This window comes from Tetrao urogallus (genome assembly GCF_951394365.1).
Source record: "Tetrao urogallus genome assembly, chromosome: 24".
In the NCBI taxonomy this organism is placed as follows: Eukaryota; Metazoa; Chordata; class Aves; order Galliformes; family Phasianidae; genus Tetrao; species Tetrao urogallus.
This window is the reverse complement of record NC_136837.1, coordinates 634,431-655,820: the sequence shown is the minus strand read 5'-3', so window position 1 is coordinate 655,820 and position 21,390 is coordinate 634,431. Positions and strand designations below refer to the sequence as shown.

The 21,390-nt window shown below is 59.2% G+C and overlaps 1 protein-coding gene across 1 annotated transcript; it reads left to right on the top strand.

Moving 5' to 3' along the window:
* Positions 1–988: 988 nt before the first annotated feature.
* On the top strand, positions 989–14,928 carry MDFI (MyoD family inhibitor; the record flags this gene model as incomplete). Its single annotated transcript, XM_079546278.1, is given in 7 exon segments — positions 989–1,046; positions 1,552–1,558; positions 1,560–1,624; positions 2,838–2,891; positions 11,528–11,668; positions 14,050–14,295; positions 14,672–14,928. Coding segments are annotated over 7 exon segments (828 nt in total).
* Positions 14,929–21,390: the final 6,462 nt, after the last annotated feature.

Genomic DNA, 21,390 nt, shown 5'->3' with positions numbered 1-21,390 from the left:
CATCCCCACCCCATTTTCCAACCCATCCCATTGCCCATTCCTGTGCCATTGCCAATTCCATCCCATTTCTCACCTCCATCCCATTGCCAATCTTACCCCATTGCCCATCCCACCCCACTGCCCAACCTGCCCCACTGCCCATCCCCACTCTATTGACCACCCCAATCTCACTGCCCGTCCTGCCCCAGGTCTGGGTTCGGGGCCACAGAGCAGTGGGGCCAGGTGGGCACTGCAGGATACGGGGGGGTTGGCTTTGGTGATGCGATATGAGCACAGCTGCTGCCTAGAGCTCCTGTGAATGTGGGTCAGTGAAGTCCCACACCCACACCAACAGCCCCACTTCCCAAAACACATCACATTCCCACAGTGCTGGGGAGGGTTTTGCTCACTGTAGGACCCTCTTTGTACAGCACAATACCCACACGCCTCCTCCTGTTGCTGCAGCACAATGCCAGAACTGCTCAGGGGACGCTTTCTTTATAGGACACCACTTGGTTTTATGGAGAACCTTCCCATCAGTGTGCTGGGCGCTCCGCGTTGCTGAGTAATTGGTAACACACAGCACAGAACTGCCCAGACTTGTTTGCACGCCCTCCTGCTCCGCTGCATCTGCTGCGACGAGGACGGCCCCATCCCTCTCTCCGGGGCTCCTCATGTGGGTACTGGGCTCTGGGGCTGCCATACCCAGGGTCACACTGCCCCACAGCCCCACAGCAAGGGAGGGCTTTGGGGGCAGTCTGTGCTGGGCCCTTCGTGGAGTGTGAGCTGACGGATGCTGGTGGTGACGTTCCGGAGCCATCTCTGCAACACGAAGCCTGCAGGAAGGAAGGCTGGGGCTGGGCTGCTGTGGGCTCGTGCTTGCCAAAATCCCCCCTGAATGAACGTGGGCTGCAGCTTCAACATCCCACTGGGAGGAGGAAGTGCGGAGGTACTGGGGCAGCGGAGAGCACAGCAGCTCGGTGCTCACCATCACTGGGGCAGCGTGGAGATGGGATGCGCCCTGCCAAAGCTCGCAGGGAGCTCTGGGGCACCAGGAACAGGTACTTGTGGCAAAGGGACCTGGGTGGTGGAAGAGGGGAGAGCACGGAGCTGTTTTCCAGGGCTGGATCCTACCTTTGGTTGTGGGGTGACCAGGGGGAGAGGCTCTGTGGGATTCCCATTGGGCAGCAGCACAGCTGCGGTGCTGTGATGGGTAAAGCCCCGTCCCCTGTGCCTTCTCATACCGACCCCTGCCCTGCTGATGGCACAGCGCTGAGCACTGGGCACACGAGCTGCAGTCAGGGCCATGGTTCTGCATCCTCAGAGGACTTTTGAAGCAGTGCTGCTCCCATTCTGCTGCAGATCCTTGCATGGTGGGCCCCAGTGCTGCTCGTCCCTTTCCTCCTGAGCCATAGGAGCGCAGTGGGGAGATCTCGGGCCACGGCTCAGCCTTACCAGCACCCATTTATTTCCATGCATTATCAGGCTGAGCTGTCAGCACAGGGCGGGAGGGGAGTGCCTCTCTGCAGCCCCGTGGCTGAGCGCAGCACACGGCACAGCATCACCGCTGAGCTCCTCCTGCCCAGGGCTGCCGCCCCCGGCATCAAACACCTCCACCCAGCGGCCTGCCTTGAGCAGGTGCCAGGTGAGCAGGGAGGAATGTGCGTGGCAATGTGGGGCTGGCGTGGCCGTGATTCACTGACACCCCACGGCCCCACAACGCCATGAGCGCGGCCAGAACCATGCTGAGTGCTGCCCTAAAGTTCATTTTGGCAAGCTTCAGGTGATGGAAAGGCTCTGGCCGCTGCACCCTGGTGACCATGGGGTGATGGCAGTGGAGGAGGGGCACAGGGGGGTCACCGGCTCCAACAGTGGGTTCAGACCATGGGGGCCACAGATCCGTACTGCAAAAAAGGAGCGCTGCAAACGCTCAAGCGCTGCAATCGAGTGATCCGAGTTTTGTGACCCCCGCCCCCCAGGGCAAGGAGGGCTCTTGGCTGACACCCACAGCAGCAGCCGAGCTCCGGAGGGATTACAGCAGGATTATTCCCCTGTTGTGCGTGAGGACGGCTCCCGCGGGGTCGCAGCAGCAAACCCGGCAGGGAAAGGGCTGCTCCCCGCCCCCCGCGGGGAACGCGCCCCGGTGCTGCGTGCGGGGCGGTGGGAGGGGGGGAACTCTGACCGCTCTTCCCACGTGGGGAAACTGAGGCACGGCGCGGGGGGGCGGGGGCTCTGGGGCCCCTCCTCCGTTCGGCCCTCCCCTCGGCCCAACGCGGAGCCGGAGGCGCAGCGCAGCCCGAGAGACCCCCGGGAGCCGGGAACCCTCCGCCTCCCCCCCCCGCCCCCTTCCTCCCCGCTCCGCTCCATCCCCCAAAAGAAACTTTCCTCCCTCCTCCTCGGCGCAGCGCTTCGGCGGACGCGGGCGGTTGTTTGTTTGTTCTCGCGGCTTCTTCTTTTTTTTTTTTTTTTTTTTTTTTTTTTTTTAAGGAATTGGGGAAAAAAACAAAGAAAAAAGTTTAACAAAAAGAAAGAAAGAAAGAAAAAAAAAAAAAGCAACCACAGCCCCGGGCGGCCGTCGGGCCGGCAGCGCTGTGCGCGGGGCGATGCGCGGGGGGGACCGCGCGGGGCGGAGGGGGCGGGCGCGGGGCTGAGCGCTGCGCGGAGCTGCGGGGCCCAGGTGAGCCCCGAGGGGGGGGAAGGGGGGGACGGTGTCCGTCTGTCTGTCCGCCGGTCTCCGTCTGACAGTCCGGCGGTGTCCGTCCGTCTGCCCTTCGGCTGTCTGCCCCGCGGTGGGCTCTGTCTGTCCGTGTGTCTGCCTGTGTCCGTGTGTCCGCACTGAGCCGTCTGTCCCACCGCAGCGCCGATGTCCCGGCAGAGCCGCCCGGAGCCGCGCCGCCCCGATCCGCCGCCAGGTACCGAAGTGTGGGGAAGAAGGGGGGAGAAATGATCCGAGGGGGGCAATGTATATGCGTGGTGCTGGGGGTGGGTGCGGGTCTTGGGGGTCTGGTGGGGGGGTCGTGTGTGCGTGGCTGTGGGTGTGGGTGCACGTCTGGGGGTGCCGGCGTGTTTGTGCGTGGAGCTGAGTGTGTGAGAATGGCCGGGGAGTCGGGGGGCGTGGGGGGGTGCTCGGGGGGTGCAGGAGCTGCGTGGTTCAGGGAGGGGCGACACCCTGGGGGCTGCCTGGTTTTGGAGGGGTGTGAAAGAGGTTGGGGGTGGGGGGAGGTGGCGGGGGGTGCTTGGCAGGAAGGGGTGCGTGTGTGCGGGGCAGCGGGGGGTGCGTGCCCGGCTGTGCGCGCGGCTCTCTGTGCGTGCACGAGCGCTGTGTGCGTGGCTGTGTGTGTGCGCGGCTGTGGGGGCCGGGGGGGGAGGTGAGGCTTTTTCCAGGAAGGCCGCAGTGTGTGCGTGCACGGCCGCGTGTTGCGGTGCCTGCGTGCGTGTGTGCGCGCCTGGCGCGGTGTGAGCGCAGCTGATGCCGTGGGCCTCTGGGGAGCGCAGCACGAACTTCGCAGCGATTCCTGTAACTTTGCCAAGCGCACGGGACGGGGCCGGGCTGGGCTGGGGCCAGCGGGAGCCGAAGGGGTTAAAAACGTCCCGGGGGGAGGGGAAGGGGTGGCTGGAAGTGGGGGGGGAGGGCTGGGGCTGTCCTGCAGCCCGGGGGTCTGCGCCAGACCTCGAGAGGAGTGGGGTGCAGCGGCCCCTTCCCCACCCGCAGCAGCTCCCTGGGGTCCTGCAGACACCAGCAGGACAGGATTGGGCTGTGAAGGAGAGGATGGAAAAGTCTGGGGGATCCTCACTTTTCCCATGGGACAAAGCTGGGCCCTCGGGTTGCTGATCCTGCAGAGATCCATGCACTGAAAGTCCCTGCAGTGACAGAAAACTGCCGGGGCAGGACGGGGAGGGGGCTTGGAGGGGAGCTGGAACAGCCCCACTGCGCACACAGAAGGGGCCACGTCCACCTCTGTGTGAGCTCCAGAAGTTGCTGTGCTGCTGTGGGCGCTGGGAGCCGCTCGCTGCCATGCGGGCACAGGGATGCGGAGCCTGGGCTGCGTGCAGCTGGATCACTGCGTGTTGCCTTTGGCCCCCAAGCATGGCTGGGCCCGAGTGCTGCAGAATGCATCCTCTTGTTTCCTCCCCCTGCTTCTCCTGCTGCGTGCTGCGCTTCCTGGCTGAGCTCTTGGTGCTGCTTTGTGCCGTCAGACCCGGGTTGATGCATGGTGCAGCGCTTCCAGGACTCCCCTGCTCCAGGTGGGAGATGGGGAACCGTGCCTGGACCTCATGCCAAAAGTTCTTGCATAGGAGTCAGCCAGCAGCCTGGATTCAGTGGAGCTCTGTGTGCTGTCAGAGCAAAGGGCTCTTACAAATCCACTCTGTGTTAGAAAAACAGCTCTGCAGCTTCACTGTGCTCCCAAACAACAGAGCGCGGGGCTTTGCTCAGCACTGCTGCACAAAGTGGGTGTCCCTGAGATGGGGGCACGTGGTGGTCGGGGCCGCTGGAGTGGGGGTCGGTGTGGGTGCTCTCAGTCTCAGCGTGGGCACAGCGCTGGGTGCATGCAGAGCAGCTCCAGGACATCCCCATGTCCACCTCCCCAGGCAGCAGAGACCGCACTTTTCACACCAGCAGGAGCTGTGAATCCTTTGCTCATCCAACATGAAGGGGCTCAGAAGGGCTCTGAAGGGCAGCTTCCCACTGCACGGCACGAGCGTTGGCTTCTTGTGCGCATGGTTTGCTTTTGGTGAGCAATGAATGGACGCGGCCGGCCGGCGCTCAGCGCTGCTGGCTGTGTGACGTTGCAGTGCAGAGGCGTTATCTCCTGGGCACTTTCCAGGGCCCTGTCCTGCTGCACAGAGCCTGGGAATTTTTGCTCATCTCCTTTTCCAGCACTGAGCAGATCGTTTGGTAGCACCGAGCCTGCAGAATAAATGGGAAACAGTGTTGTGGCAGAGCTGTGGGCAGAGCTGGGATGACACTGCCGTGCTCGGCCTCATTTCTGTGCTCTGAGTTCATTCCCTGCCATGTCTGGTGCCCACAGCCTCCTCCTGTCCAGGGCTGCCCAGCCCCAAAACAGCCACAGGTGGTTTGCAGAGGAGCCTCGGAGAGAAAAGGCGATTGTCTGTTCATGTGAAGCATGTGGGGTGTAACTGCTTTCTGGAGGAATTAGCCAAAAAGAAAAAAAAAAAAGGGAGAAAAACAGCCCTCCATTTGGCAATGGGGACTGACTTTGTCCTTGCTTCCCACTGCAGGGCACAGTGATCGTGTGAAAAGGGCTTCCTTAGGGGGCAGGTGGGGCCCCGCAGCCCCCCAGCAGCCAGGCAGGAGCGGGGCTGCGTCCTGCACAGAGAGCTGGGGGAGCAAAGCCCTGAATGGGGGCAATGCAAGGGGGCTCTTTGCTCAGCTTAGCTTTAAGTGGAACTGCCCAGTGAGTGCAAAGAAGAAAAACTGAAACCCCCCAAAGAAATACATCTTTGTTTTTCCCCAGTTTAAGCCTCTTTGTTCCAGAAGATCCACTTTTCTTTCGTAGTTCCTCATCTGCTCATGAAAACACATCGTTCTGTTCCTTTCCCTTCCTTACACCAGGAGGTCGCAGCTTTCTGGCTTTTTTCAGCCGTTCTTCGTTCTGAGCAAAACAAAGCTCCCACCCCATGGCCTCCCGGGGGTCCCCATCGCTTCTCCAGCTCCCAGTTGAATTTCCTCGGGAAGCACCGTTGTGCTCTGTGAGCTGCACGAACCCAAACTGCCCTCAGGGCATTTTCTGTACTTTTGCTGATTTTTTTTTTTTCCCAGCGCTCCGCCCCCTCGTGCCATTCCCCATCCAGAGCAGGAGGTTGGGTTGGCAGCACCGGGGCGCTGGGTTGGGGCCGGGGGAGGCTCTGTGCGATCCTTTCCCTGTGCCCCCACTGCAGTTGTGCTGGTGGAAATGAGCTGGTGCGTGCAGCAGATGAGCTGACGTGCATTTTTTGCCCCAGATCCCATCTTCAGGCTTTGCTTTGCCACACGTTGCAGGCATTGTGCCCGTGGCCATCTCCTCAGACAGGCTTTGGCAGCCTCTTCCCAGCTCAAACGGTGCGTGGTTGACTTTGAGGGCAGTCGTCCCTCACTCCAGTGTTGTCCTGCTGTCTGTCCTGCAGGGCCGTCTGTCCTGCTCTGCAATGTGGTGCCTTGGGGTCACGCTTTCAGCCCACCCTGTGCTCTTTGGGTCTCTCCCCTGGGTGGAAGAAGCTCCCAGCTCCATGCTGGCTCCTTCCCTGGTGGGGGATGTGGTGCAGGATGGGACAGAACGGGGTGGGATGGGACAGAATGGGGTGGGATGGGACAGAATGGGGTGGGATGGGGCAGTGCTCACCCGGTTTGGCCACTTTTGCTGCCAGGGCTGCGGGAGCAGTGTGCTCTCCCAAAAGGCCTCCCCACCAGCAGTGGGTTCGCTGTCTCCAGGAGCGATGATGCCTCCACCCCAGTGGCTCATCGTTGGCCATGCTGTGCCATGCCCTGATCTTTGCAGAAGGGTTTGTTGCTTGCCTTCACCTTGCTGCAGCTCCTCCAAAGCTGCTTTGGTGTTGGTGCATAGGAGAAATCCCAACCTTGCAAGCATGCAGCCCGGCAGGAGGGGCTGAGAGGGAAGGCTGAGAAGCAGGACTGCAAGGTTTGGGCTCCATCACCATACGTTGTTGCTTTGGGCATTGTTGCTTCCCCAACGAACCACCTGGTGACAGAGCTCTGCTTCATGGTGGCTGAGCACCGTGGCTGTGCTGACACAAAATACATCCAGACTGGGGGACGTGTGATGGGCACCGGCTTCGAACTGCGCACTGGTAGATCTCAGGATGAAAGGTGCTGTACGACTGCAAATTATTACTCTTGTTAATAACGATGTCCACCAGCTCACATTTATCTGCTCTTCAATTAACTTTTTTTTAAGGACTCTTAGCAGGTTAGAAAGATACAAATTTTCCCTGGCAGAACCTGTGCTGGTTTGACCCCGTAAGGTTGCACAATTACTGTACTGGCATGGTCCTTAATTAGACTCTCCATAATTTTCTCCAGCATGGCGGTGTGGCTCATTGCTCTGTAATTCCCAGATCCTTGGATCTGACAGGCTTTATGGCTTTATCCACTTTCCAGGCTTCTTGCCCTTAGGAGCACCTGGCATGTTGCAGGGCCTCCTCCCACAGCCTTCCCACCCTATAAGGCTGCAAAGTCCCTTTGGCCAGCAAGCTTGGGTGCTGGCGGCTCCTTGATGTGCTGCTCCTCAGTGTCAGCAGATGTTGGTTCAGCCCCAGACTGCATCTTTGATCCTTTCTTGTTCTCCATCATTTTTCTACACTCCTACACCCCAAGGGATGCTTGGGATGCTACACGTCGCTCTTTGCTTTCCATAGGCAGAGCCTGGAGCAGCGTAGGGCAGGAGCTGGGTCCTTTGAGGCTTGGAGATTGCTTCTGCCATGCAACATGCAGCACCCGAGGAGCCCTGAGTGCCACCTGGATGTGTATTTATTTGGTATATTCTTACTGTGTAAGGCACAGCTCCCATTGCTGCTTGCAGTGATGGATGTGCACACTTCTTGCAGTGGTTCTCCCTGAGCTCCCTTGTCACGGGTCGCACCGAGCCGTGCTGCCTGCTGCATTTCCTTTCCTGTGGAGGTGATGGGTCACCCACACCATCCTCATCATCTCCACTGAGAGGTCTGAGCCTTCCGTGAGGGTCTGGGGAGGTCAGTGCATCCTTTGCAGGAGCCGTTGGGTCAGTGAGGACCTCTGGATGCTGGGGTTTGTAGGGACACCCAGCACAGGGTCTGTGCCCCAAACCTGGAGAGGGATTTGGTGGCTGGAGGAGCTCTGCGGAGTTGTGGTTTCAGCCCCTGCCCTGCATCAGGATGGATGCAGCTCCGGCCTAGCCAAAATTCCTCTCTCCCTACCCACCCAATGGCTATAAATAACAAATAATAACAACTCCCAAGCTGGCAAGCCATTTGGGGTTTTGTGGGTTTTTTTGCTTTGTTTTGCTTTTTGCATTTAGGAAGTAACTTTTCATAGAAACCAATACTTGTTTGGTTTGGGGTTGGTTTTTTTTTTGACCAGATTCCTCATTGTCTCAGCAACAAAGTGTTTTCACAGAGCACGGCCCAGGTGAGCAGGGAGGAAATACTTGCCAGGGCCGAACTGGGACCAGAGCTGGGCTGGGTGCAGCTGGGACTTGCTTGGAAGCAAGGCAGCTCCTGGGCATCGCTCGTCCCTTCCCTCACACCCTCCTCTTCCTTTCTCTGAATATCATTGAAATCCTTTAGTGCATTAATTTCAGACTGAATGTAAATAAGCCATTTGGATTCCTCCCAGTTGAGCAAACTTTCAGACCAGAATTCTGCTTTCCTCTCCTCCAGCCAGGCTCATGGGATTGGAAGGATTTGCTTCAGTGCTGTCTCTCCTGCACTTGAAACCACTTAATCAAGCTCTACAATATCCCTTGAATAGGTCAGACAGGCACCTGATTGGGCCAGGCAGCCTATATGGGAAAACCAAGCGAGATTACACACTGGTTTTATCCGCATAAAAAAGATTAGGAAGCTCCCCAACTGAATACCGCCGCAAGGTAGCTGTTGGTGGTGGCGAACGCCTCGCTGGGCTGCCTCTGTTTGTGTCTCCATCCAAAGCAGTCCTTCCCCGACCGACCGCTCCTGGGAGAATCAAGGAGGAGAAGGAGACGTGGGACTCCTGTGCCAATGGAGACGTGACTCATAGCCCTGGACGTGGATCCAGATGTGTGGATCCAGATGTGGATCCAGATGTGTTGAACTTCTCTCCTGCCCCCATATTCCTCTCTCTGTGGCCAAAGCACCGCTGGGGGGGAGGAGAATCAGCTCATCCCTCACATCCAGCTCCAGCTGAGGAGTCCAAAGCGGGAGCCATGGGAAAACCTGGGAGGATTTGACCCCAAAGGCCTCCAGCATTGCATCTTCCCACATCCTCTGCGCCTTCCAGCTGAGGGCCGCACGGAGGGGACAATGTGTGGGTCCCTGCAGTCAGGCAGAGCCCCACTGGGTGCAGCAAGGCGTGCTGATGGCAGCAGTGCTCCTGTTTGTGCTGCTGACGCACCGCTATTTCCTCTTGTTTGTGCAGGGCTTTGTGGACGGGTCAGCTCGGTCCTGAAGGCAGCAGGGAGCACAGCGTGCCTCCCGCCCTGAGCATGCAGGCTTCTGCCCCTCGTCAGCACAAAGCTGGTGGTGCAGTGCAGGGCCCCTCCTGCTGCTCCTTTCCCTGTGATCCCAGCTCCGTTGGCACATTTTGCTTTGCAGCAGTGTTGCAAGACACGCAGTGGAAGGCCATGAGACCGTCCAGCTTTCTTGCTTCTTTCAGCTCTTTCCCCTTTTCCCTCCATTCTTCTCAATCCCTGCCATGTTTGGAGCTCCGTGCTTTTCTGGGGCTGTTACAGAGACTAGTTTTGACTTTGCAAAAGGGAAGAAGAGTCAGGAAAGTTGGGAGCGTGCGTCACTCAGCCTTGGCAGCCGGGAGGCAAGGATGAGGAGCTCCACATCTCTCTGCTCTCCTGATCTCTTGCACCGTACAGCAGGGCTGCGATTCACCAAAGCCTGACTTACTGTTCTTCAGACACTTCATTGTCTCCATCCTCAGCATCACCCCGTGCCGCGTTGCCTTTTGTTTCTCCTTGTGTTTGGCACAGGGCTGTGCAGATGCCGTGGTAACACCAGCGTCCTCATGCTCCTGGTGGAGCAGCAGGGCTGTGTGCAGGGCAGGACAGGAGCAGCTTGCCCAAATCTCTCTCCCGCCTATTTCTGTCTCTCTCCTAGCCAGCTTGTCCCAGTGGGCGTTGATTTAATTGCCATCTTCCTCCCTCCACCGCTGTGGCTGTGTGTGAGAGCTCATGTTGCACTGGGTAACAATTACGGGTGCAGCAGAAAGCTTCACTTTGCAAAGTGCTCAGCACCTCGAACCCCTTCCCGTGCCCTCCAGCCGCAGCTCCGATTGCTCAGCTCTGGCTCACAGCTCCACATGGAGCTGCCCATCCATCGAGGTGTCAGCGTTTGCTTCCCACAGGCGTTGGCCAAATCCCACGGCTCTGAGTCAGGCTGGCCCAGGTCTGGACACGACAGAGGACGTGGCTGCAGCCCCGTGGGGCGTTACTCACCTTTACACCACGCCTGTGCACAAACACCCAGAGGCGTGGGACAGCCTGCTCTCTTCTCTCTTTTTCACCCTGGACTCTCACAGGAACGTGAGAACCAGTTTTCCGTGCTCCTTTTTGGGTTGTGCTTCCTCCTGCTCCGTTTGGGTTTTGGAGCCAAACTGCAGAACTCAGCTGGAGCTGCTGCATTTCCCCTTGAGTGAGCACCAAAATCACCACTGGACTGGATGCGGAGAGCTTGGTGCCAGGCTCTGCAGGTTTTCTCAGCAGAGGTGGTGGATCCTCCAGCAGGAGCCCTTCAGAGCAGGGGGCAAATCTGTGCTCTGTAGGGTAGCGCTTAAAACAGCGACCACAGGCAGGTTGTTTCTTCCCATCCCAGTCGATTCCATGAAGGAACCCAGGGTGCAAAGTGCAAACCAATCTCAGCCACGCTGGGAAGGGCTCAGGCTCCAGGACACAGCAGTCTTATGGGGAAACCGAGGCAGGGGATGAATGCATGGGGCTGAGGCAGCATCACTGCCGGCTGCATGCATCCCCTCCTGCCCACCCCAGGCTGTGGGTGTGCCCCCACCTCCCTTGTAGGGCCTCTTGCTGTAGTCCCTGTAATTACGCAGCTGAGGTCTGCCCAGCTCCAGCTTGTAGGACCTCTTGTTACACTGAGTGTAATGCGGTGGCCGAGGGCTCACTCTGCACCCCCCCCCCAGCCCTGCCTGCCTGCATGTAGGATCTCTTGTTATAGCCAGGGAAATTACAGCTGTTTGGTCTCCCTCCCTTTGCCCAAGCTATAATTTAGGGTTATATAAAGTGCAGTCCAGCCCCTGTTGTGCAAGCGGCTGCTATTCCTGTGCTGGGGAGGAGGAGGGGGCTCTGCAGCCCCCAGTCACACGCTGGGGAGTGGTCCCCACTGCTGGCTGGGATGCTGCAGGGAGATGTGTGGCACTGGGGTTTGTCCCCACAAGGCAGGTGGGGAGTTGCTCATTTGGGATTTGGCTTGTCACAATCAAGGCAGTTCCACAGGGGCAGCTCCTGTGCCAGGGCAAGTGTGATGTGATGGGGGGTGGCTGGCAGAGCTCTTTCATGAGAATGGGGGAAAGCTTGGCTGGAGGTGCTTGGCTGGGTGTTACTGCATCCCCTCTCTTTTTGGAGAGGGAATCTGAGGCCACAGGAGGGTGGTCTCAAACCTCTGGCATTACAGGAGGGGAAGCAGTGCCGTGCAACCCTCAATCCATTGCAGCCCTCCAGCTGTTCCCCCAGCTGTGCACTCTGGGTCAAAAAACAACAGCAGCCAGCGGACACGGCTTGCACCCTGAAGCGGAACCCCAAAGCATGATCCAGGGGTGTGATTGCCCAGGGACTGTGTTGGTGGCTGTGACCCCCCCTCCCGAGGCATTCACCCTGTCCTCTTTCTCTTGCAGAGGTGGGTGAGACCTCACACCCTTCACCTGCAGCCCCCAGGATTGAGAAGCCCTCGGATGACGCTGAGTCCTGCACAGCACTGCCCAACGGCACCACAGCAGCCAGGACGGAGCTCGTGGGCACTCCTGAAGCTGTGACATGTGAGTGCTCCTTGGCACGGCTGCTGCCAATTAATAAGTGATAGTGCTCGTTAACGAGGCAGGCGGTGGTGAGAAGCCATCATCTCCCTGCTCTGTCGGTGTGCCCTCGCTCTGTGCCCCTTTATGGGGTGGGTGGTTCTGCTCCCAGGCCACCCCTTAGCACACAGCCACCCCCGTTGGTTGGATGCGGGTGGGTTGGCGCTTCCCCCCGAGGGGAGCAGGGTGGGGATGAGGTTGTGAACAGTGAAACGCAGGCGCTGCTGCCTGGAGCAAGGAGAGCGCACGTTTCCCCAGCCCCAGCACGAGCCCTGTGAGCATCTGGGAGCTGGGCCGGCTGCCCACAGACATTCTGCACCTCTGAGTCACACCACAGCCACTGCACCCCGCACGCCGCGGCCCCACGCAGCCCCTTCCCCACCCTGTAGGGACAAGGGGAGCACGGCCAGGCTGGTGGGGAGGCAGGGAGTGGGGCAGCTCCCTCCTTCCCCTCTGGTCCCTCGGCATCACCGCCAGCAGCCCTGTTTGCAGCCCACTACTGCCGCTTTCAGTGCAGGGTCACAGTGCAGCCCAGTCCTGCTGGTGACCCCACCTTGGGCACAGGAAGGAGCGCTGTGGGTCTGACAGTCTGGCACTCATCTGGGGATGCCGGGGAGCCTGAGCTGCTCCATGAAGCATCACCCTGGTGTGAGGCACAGCGGGCCCATCCCAGAGCTTTACATTGCATGCAGTCGGTGCAGTGGGTTGCTCCTCCCTGCGCTGCCGGCGCCCCGCAGAGCATCACACACCGCTCCGGGGCTGCAGGTTGAAGGGCTGTCTCTCCAAAGAGCTCCTGAAAGCAATCCCGAAAGATGGAAGCTATTTTTCTTAACAAGAGGGGGGGATTGCTGGCTGGTCCTCCCTGCTGCTCACTGGAGCTGGAGCATGATTTTGATTTACAAACAGTTTAATCTGAGGAATGCAGTGAAATGGAGAATGCCAAACCCAGCACACTGCAGGCTGCTGTAAGTTGTGCTGCTTCAGAACAAAACAGCGGGCAAAGCTGGGGGTGCAGGGAGAGCAGTGGGCAGAGGCGGCCGTGCTGGGCTCTGTTGCCCATTCCCCCATGGCTCCAACCAGCCCCGCTGCCTCTGTTCCCGTGGGCTCCATGCATGGTGGTGGAACCTCAGTGTGTGCTCCTGTTCCCTTGGGATACCAAACCCTGGGACTTCAGGGAGTGGTGGGGGCAAAGTGTCCCATTTTATCCATGATCCATTTCCCCTTTACCTTTTTTGCCCTTCTCTCACCCCTCTTGCTTTCAACCCAATGCTTTCAGCTCAGCACTGGTTGTTGTAAGCTCGTCTCACCGAATGCCCGTGCAGACTTCTTTCTGCAGCTCCCATTTTGGAAGCACCACAGGCACACACTTGCGGGTTTCGTGCCTCTGTCTATTTTTGCCGCTGCAAGACAGGCAGTCATTGCCATGGGGGGGGGGGGGACTGAGCCGTGCCCCCTCCTCCCATGGGTCCCCCCACAGCCACGCTGTGCAGAAAGCAGCTACTGTTCCTGGCGGCCGGAGGTGCCTTTGCCCTCGAGCCTCCAGGCTGAATCATCCCTTGTTTACTGGCGCGGGAGAGGGAAATCAAAGCTTGGCAAAAGCTCCTCCAGTCCAGGCCGGGTCTGTGGCTTCGATTGGCATCGCTGCAGCGGGAGTCAGACATTGCAGCCCCCTCCCTTGAGCTGCGTTTCGAGCTGTGTTTCCAGCCCTCTCCTGACCACGCCGCCTTCGCCACACATGGGGACACGGCGCCGGGCAGGAGCACACAGCTGGAGGCTGATAGAGCAGATCTGCATTCCCTCCTCAGGCCGAGGAGTTCAGCCAGAGGCTGGGGAGCCCTTTCATTACGCAGCCGGGGTGATGAGCAGCGCTCCAGTTTCGCCTTATCTGGCTCAGCAGAGGGGGATGGCCGTGCAGCTCATGGCTGCTCTGCGGGATGGCGGCTGTGCCATTGGGTTTCTTTTGGGGGCGGCAGAGGTGGAGGTTTCTCCCCATGCCCTCCGTGCCCCCACTCACCTCCACTCCTCCTGTCTGTGCTGGCAGTGCTGAGTCCCCTACCCAGGTCCTCTGCTGAGGTTTGGCAGTCACACCACATCCCGCACGCCAAGACGTTGTTTCTTGCTCTTTTCTCATCCCTCCCTCTCTTTCTCTGACTGCCTCCTTCCTTCCAGCTGTCTCTTGCATCTCATTCCTCCTCCCCATTCTCCTGGACAGTGCTTTTGTCAGCATCCCTCCTGCAATACCATGCCAGGTTCCCACATGCTGGCAGGGAACGGGGGCCAGGACCTCATTTGTCCCTCAGCACAGCACTGCAGGGACCAGCAGTGACCTCCTGCTCTCTCCCCAGGCCAGCCCCAGATGCGAGCAGCCACACAGGCCCCCAGCCCCTGCACCCACCTGCTGCAGAATGGGGCTGGACAAGGGCCGGATCCAGGTGGGAACACGGGGAACGGGGTCTTTCGCCCTCTGCCCAGCTCCCAGAAGCCTCACCGTAAGCTGCAGTCCCACCACTCCATCAACAGCCAGAGCAGCAAGAAGAGCAAGGGCAGCTCCAAGTCAGCTTCATCCCACATCCCTATTGAGGCGCAGGAAGGTACCACTCTCTGCAAGGGGAATTTTCTTTGTTGTGGCCCCATATCCCATGGGGTATCTTACATAGCATCCTCCCAGCTCACCAGGACCCTGAAGTTGGGCAGCAGCCATGCTCCCCTCACCTCCTGCATCTGCACCACTCACCCTTCCCCAGGGCGGGTACTGATTGGGTGTCATTTCACCTCCTCCAAAATTGGTTTATTTGGGGGCCTGGGCATGTCTCAGGCATTGAGGGAGCAGCGCCTGGCTCCCAGCCCCATCCCACCCCTTCCCCTCCTTCCCAGTTTTCATCCTTTGGGGGCCGAGCATCCATTCACCAGCCCAGCACTGGTACTACCACTCCTCCCTGCCCACTCTCTCTGGCTGTTTCCCTGCAGACTGCTGCGTCCACTGCATCCTATCCTGCCTCTTCTGCGAGTTCCTGACCCTCTGCAACATCGTGCTGGACTGTGCCACCTGCGGCTCCTGCACCTCCGAGGATTCCTGCATCTGCTGCTGCTGCTGCAACTCGGGCGAGTGCGCGGACTGCGACCTGCCCTGCGACATGGACTGCGGCATCATCGACGCCTGCTGCGAGTCGGCCGACTGCCTGGAGATCTGCATGGAGTGCTGCGGGCTCTGCTTCTCCTCCTGAGGGCCAGATCTGGGGAGAGGGGACCGTTCCCATCCCCTCCTGCAGGCTCCCCAGCAGAAATTGTGGAAACCCAGGCGTGAAATGCCAAAAGACGGAGCCCGGTGAGGAAGGAGAGTGCTGCCCCCCCACCCCGCTGCAAACCTCATCCTCAGAGCTGGTGAGCCTGCTGGATCCTGCCTGGGGAAGGGTGAATCAGCAGGGCTGGGGGCGGCCATAGCACTCTACCTCTTCCCCACGCCCGGGGTTCATGGGAGCATCCTGCCACCTGAGCCGAGCGCAGGAGCTCCCACTCAACACCGTCCCAGGACGCTGCTCTAGGTGCTGTGCCATGCTTTGGGGTGGCCCAGGGCATCCTCACTTCTAGGATCCTCCAAGGCTGGGCGCAGCAGAACCTTCCACCCCACAGAGATGGCCTCTGGAGCCAGGCTGTGTGGGTGGGCGCAGCCCCCAGCCCCTCCTCGGTGCTGACATTGGCAGCCAAGTGCAATAACCAGCCTGCAGGGGGATTCTCCCACAGCCAAGTGCCTTCACCCCCACCCACTCTTCCTGCAGGACTGGAGCAGCCATGCAAGCTGTGACCAACCCCAAGTGCATCCCTCACTGGGCAGCTTGGTGCAAAATGACCCCCAGCAGCTGCTGGCCCCCGTCCCATCACCGCAGGGCTGGTGGCTGGAGGGGGGCAGAGAACACCCTGTTGGAGGGCTGGGGAGAAGGGGAGGAAGAAGAAATGTCATGGTATTATTATTATTATTTTGTCTTTGGTCCCTTTTGTTACTGTAAATAAAGGTCTGTCTTCATTTCTGAATAAGGGCTGCTGTGTCACCTCATGTGCCCAAGGAATGGCAGCTCACAGCCACACTGCATCGCCTGTCCCCACATCCTTCTGCAGCTCAGGGCACGAGGACCTGCAGGGCTTTCTCTTGGCACTGGGGCCATGAGGTGGCTCAGCAGCAGCCCTGGAGCTCTCCTGTCTTCTGCCCCTCACTTCACCTCTGTTGTAGGGGCATCATGTCCCTAAAAGGAGACAGGCAGCCGAGTTTGGTGGCTTGGGTTCTGCCGTGCCACCTCTCAGCCCAACTGAGCAACTGCCAAACATGCCATGCCATGCTGTGCCACGCTGTGCCAGTAAGGGACCGTGACCCCCCAGGAGATTGCCTTGAGGTCCCAACCACCCCAGCGAGGCTGCAGGCTGGGCTGAAGTTGAGCAAGGAGGGAAAAACACTTAAAAACCAAGGCCAAATGGGTCAGTTGGTCGCAGTGACACGGGCTGGTTCGGGATCTGGGCTGCCTGCCCTCCAAGGCTGCCGCTCAGCCCTTCAACCTATTTTTAGTGGTGAGCGGAAGGCAGTCGCAGCCCGGTGCTGGGCAAGTGCGCAGCAGGGAGGAGGAGATGCGAGCGCCTTCCTCTATCCTAAGCATGGCGGGGTGGCAGACTGGGGCTTTAACCCATCCTCAAATGCAGCTGAGCCCCAGAGTGAGGAGCGGGGGCTGCGTTTTGGTGTCTGCTCCCGGACAGGCGGCAGCAGGGCCCCAGCACGGAGCAGATGGGAGCATTGCCACGGTTCTGGCTGCAGCTCGGCTCCAAGCCGTTCACATCCTTGGCAAGGAGGGATAGAGGCGCCGGCCTTCCCCAGCCCGGCCTCACTCATGGTGCTAATTAGGGAGGTTGGAGCTGGCAGGCTGCTCTCCCTGTGGTAACGAGCGCTGCTGGAGACGCTTAATGGGGAACAGATTCCCGCAGTGCAGGAGCGCCCTGGGGTTGGTCGGGCCGTGCTTGTGTCCCAGTGTGGGAAGGATGGCACGCACCCAGAGAAAAGAATGCAAATAAAATAGCACCCAGTGCAGCTACCCATAAGCACGGCTCTGCCTTGCAAAGCGATGCTCTGTCCTCAAAGAGGGCCAACCTCCTCCACCAGCTCCACGGGCCGGGCATTGGCACAGCAAGGCCAGGGTTTTTTAAGTCCCTTTCCCAGGCCTGGAGTGCATTCACTACCCACAGTGTGCTGGTGTGGGAATGGTGGTGCAGAGCAGCACGAGTGCCTGGAAAGGCCTGGAAGAGCCAAGTACACGCCTGCCTCTGGCTGCAAGCTGCTGCTGGCCGTGCACCTTGCGAAGCACTGGGGAAGGCAGGGGTTAACCCTCCTGCCTGGGAATTAATTAACAGCAGATGTGCACCATTTTTTAACTAATTGCTCTCCTGCTAGCACTTGGTTTTCGCTCCTGGTGCGGAAGCCTCAGAGCTGGGAGCTGTTGCAATGTGGCCATGCAGATGCCAGCCCCGAGGCTGTGCTGCACCAATGCCTGGGCTCATCGGTGTCCCATCCCACCCCCCCCTCCCAGCCCAGCTGGGAGGGAATTGAGTTAAATGGGCTAAAGTTCATGAAATGGTCCATTGCTCTGTTCCTGCTGCTTTTAAAGCTCGGTGACCAGGTGATGTGGCTCTGCCTGCCAGGATGGGGGTGTAGTGGGCACACAGCCTCGCCACGGGCAGGGGAGCTGCACCACTCGTTGCTTTCAGGGCTTTCTCTTGCATTGCTCTGCTGGCGATTTGTTACAGGCGAGACGTTTGATGTATTAATAATAGAAGCTGATCCTCAAATTGCTGTCAGCCTGCATGTTCCTGGGGCTGCTCACCGAGATGCACAACGCTTGGCAAGGCAGCAGCATGCAGCAGGGCCCTGACACGCCATGCATGCAGCTGATCCCCTCCTGCCCCACAGCTGGGGGGTGCTGGGCAGCTCGGCACTGATTGCTTTCAGCAGCCATGGCTATTTCTGTCCACAATGGCAATCAATAAAGCAAGCGAGAAGATTTTTTTTATTTTCCACTCCAAATACTTTCTTCATCCCATTTCCTCCCTGCTCACAGAGTGTGCTCCAGCCAGGGGGCCCACGGAATCGGCTCCTTCCTCCTCCCCACTGCTCCCACTCCCCATCCCAGCCCTGTGAGATCCCCATTTGATGCGCTGTTGGGGCAGGTTTGGCCGGCATTGAGAGAACGGCATCCCACATGTGCGTGCGTGCGTGCACACACTGACACACATACACATGAAAACACTTTCAGAGCCAAAAGCCAAAAAAATATATAATATTAGAGCTCGGTCTCTGCAAGCCGTGCAGCTCATGTAATCCCAGTTCTGCCGTGTGAGGGGGGACGGGCCGAGGGGAGATGACTGCAGTCTATTAAACTTCCTTTGAGAACCTGCCAGCCTGACAGCAGCTGGAAGGAATTAGCCGCTCAGGTCCACCAGTTCGGCTCCTCGCTTTCACCCTTCCCCAAAACACAGCCTGGGGCCGCAGCCCCGGCAGCACTGCGTTTTCTCGGCTCTCCGAGAGCCCTGGAGCTGGGCAGGAGCCGGGTGGGGCCGATGTCTTTGATCCCCGATCTGCGATAAACGCGAGCGACCGATGAGGGGAAAGCTGCTGGCTGCCGGCGTCCCGCACGCGTGCAAAGCGCTGGCAAGCGTTCACCGGGCAGCCAAAGCCGCGTCTGCTGCCGCTGCCTGGCGACCTCGTGCTGCGCGCTGCGCTGGGGGACGCGGCGCTGCGTCCTCACGTCATCTCACAGGGTGCCGCCGGCCGTGGGATCAGGGCTGCGATTACCCAGAGCCGTGCGATGTCTCCGGGGTGCAGAAGCCGTCTGATCGCTGGAGCAGCGCAGCGTTGGCCAAAGCTGTCGGGTTTCGCTGCCAAGCGGCAATTTGCCTGAAAGCACCGCTCCTCCAGCCGGCCCCGGGGCTGGGACCCAAGCGGAGACCGTATATCTCCACGTTCTGCCTTGCTACCAAGTTGGAGAAGGAAAACACAGAGCGGTTGGTGTTAACCCTCTCCTGGGTGCTGCAGAGCAGCCTCTTGCCCTTACTGGGACCCAATGGGGGAGGTGAGGGTGGGCAGTGCAGGTCTTGTCCCCCCAAAACACTGAGATCTCAGAGATACAGAAAGGAATAAAGCCAGGAAGCATGTCCCTGCTGGACCTATGGTTCCCAGAGGGTCATACACATATGTGCACCCATGGACACACACACCTGGGGACCTGTGTTCAGTGCAATCCCTTCAGCTCCTGACCGAAGCACAGCACCATGGTAGAAGCCCAGTTTTAAACTAAAAGAGGGAAGATTTAGGTCAGATGCAAAGGGGAAATGCTTTACCCAGGAGCAGTGCTGGCACTGCTGCCCAGAACTGTAGTTGCCCCATCCCTGGAGGATCCGAAGGCCTTGGATGGGATCTCTGGGCAGCCTGAGCTGGGGGGAGGGGGGGACACCTAGCCCACAGCAGGGGGGGTCTGGGGGGCTGTAAGGGCTTCAACTGAGCTGTGGTTCCAAGAAGCCCACCCATGGGATAGCCTGATGGACACAAGGGTCTCAGCTCCACCAGGCATGGGGCAGGTTACGTGTGTGGGGCCACTGGGGGGCCGGATCCTGCCTGGCCTCCTTACACCTCACATTACCTGGGCTGGTCGCATCCTCTGCCATGGGCCTGAGCTGGGAAATATGGCCAATAAAATTCAGAGCGAGTTTATTTCCGTTTCACTGACACTCCTTGCACACTCAGCACCTTAATGCACACAGTGCTGTGAGCCCATAGGTGCCGCTTGGCCTCTGCCTCCCTTCTTTCATCTCAGCTGCCACCAGCACTGCCAGCAGCTCCAGCAGCCCTCATTCCCCCATTCACAGACACCACAGCCATTGCACGAGGGCCATCCCAGAGCCCCCAGTCCACCCTGCTGCCCGGTTCTGGAGGGATACCCGCCCTGCAGAGCGAGCGGAGACCACAGTGTGCAGCTCATCAGGAAGAGGTGCCTCATAAAGCCAAATAGTGATTTCCTGCTGCAGGCGGTGGGAGTTGTTTTCTTTACAAACGCGGCTGAAACCGGAGAGGGGATGGAGAGAGCTGAAATATCTGGGAGCCGCGGTGCCGTGAGACAGCGCCGGCAGCCAACGCACACAGACAGGCAGCACCCGCCGGGGGTGCCAGCATTTGCAAGCCATTAAGGGGAATATTTGCGGAGGAAAATTCAGCCCTACCTTTAACCCCACACAGAAACGCACCGAGTGGCCGCGGTGAGTTATAGGGTGAAAGAAGTGGCACCATTTTTGTTTTAAGACCAAAGCGCCCGTCCCTCCCAAGCAGGGAAAGTTGGCACGTGCTTCACACACGTGTGGGACAGGGCCAGCAGCCGCCCCTTCCCGAGCATTAATTCACTCCTATTTATGCGCTCAGCCTCATATGGGCTCCTCATACGGCCGTTCCCAAACGTGGGGGTAACACTTGGGGGTGACCTGAGCCTCCCATTCCCTCCATCCACGTGTATGTGAGGGACCCCTCTGTGTGCCATAGCACCTGGCTGTGTGTGTATGAACATACATACGTATATGAAACCCTTCATGCACACTGATCCGCACGTATGGCTGCCTGCTTGCATCGACACAGGCACACAGATGCATACAGACACACGCTGTGCACCCATCTGCTCACCCCCCAGCACTCCTCCCCTCACCATCCCAAGGTGCCAGGCTTCATCCCAGCAGCAGGCTCTGCTCCCTTGGGCTCTGGGTGGCTCCCCCAGCACTGGGATGCCCCGCGTTTGCTCTCCATATTACAAAATACCCCCTTCGTTCTCCTTCCCATGCAATTGCCAGCAATTTGGGAGCCACCCCTTGCGCTGCCATTTGGTGTTAATTATTTGGAGGGAGGCGGGGCTGATGGCTCCTATTTCTGCACCAGCCCCGTTCATTTCCAAGCTCGTTAGCACCCAAGCCTGTTCCTGGCTATGGGCAACAAAGAATTTTGCGTTCTAGGCTCTGAGTTTCAAAGCGTGCCTGCACACCCAGCATTGCTGGTATCCTCTGCCTCCTGCAAAGGCAGGTAAGCAGCTCGCCTGTGTTTGCCTCGGCTGTTTTACTCAATATTTTGGCAGCACCATGGGCCGTGCTGGTGATTACCGGCTGACCTCACACCTCCAAGCCGCCTTTTCTCTCTTCGCAATAGAGACATCCCAGCTGTCTCCACACCTCCTCTCTTTGTGCTCGGCTCCGCCACAGCCCTGTCTGCACCCCAGCTCAGAGATGGCTTCCAGATGCCGCGAGCTGCATCGCTCCGGGCCGCAGCCCCATAGCACCGGTTACCCTTAGCTCCATAGATGCTGACAGCACAAACCCGGCCTTCTCCATGCCGACCAGACACACCAGACCGCCCGAGGTGTGAAGCGCTTCGGATGCTCCCACCCGCTCCATCCCGCTCCGCGCAGTTCCGAGCTGATCTCACCGGCGTGCGGCTGCCCCCTACCGCAGGGCGTCCCGGCCCCGAGCCGCCCAGCGCCGGGGGAGGGAATGGAGGTGGGTTTTGCTGCAGAAGCGCTCAGCAACCGCGTCTCTCAGTGACATCCATCCGGCCAGCAAAGAGGGTGTAGAATTTTGCTCGAAGCAGATTCTGGTTTGAAAGCTCTGTGATGATTCGTCTGGGG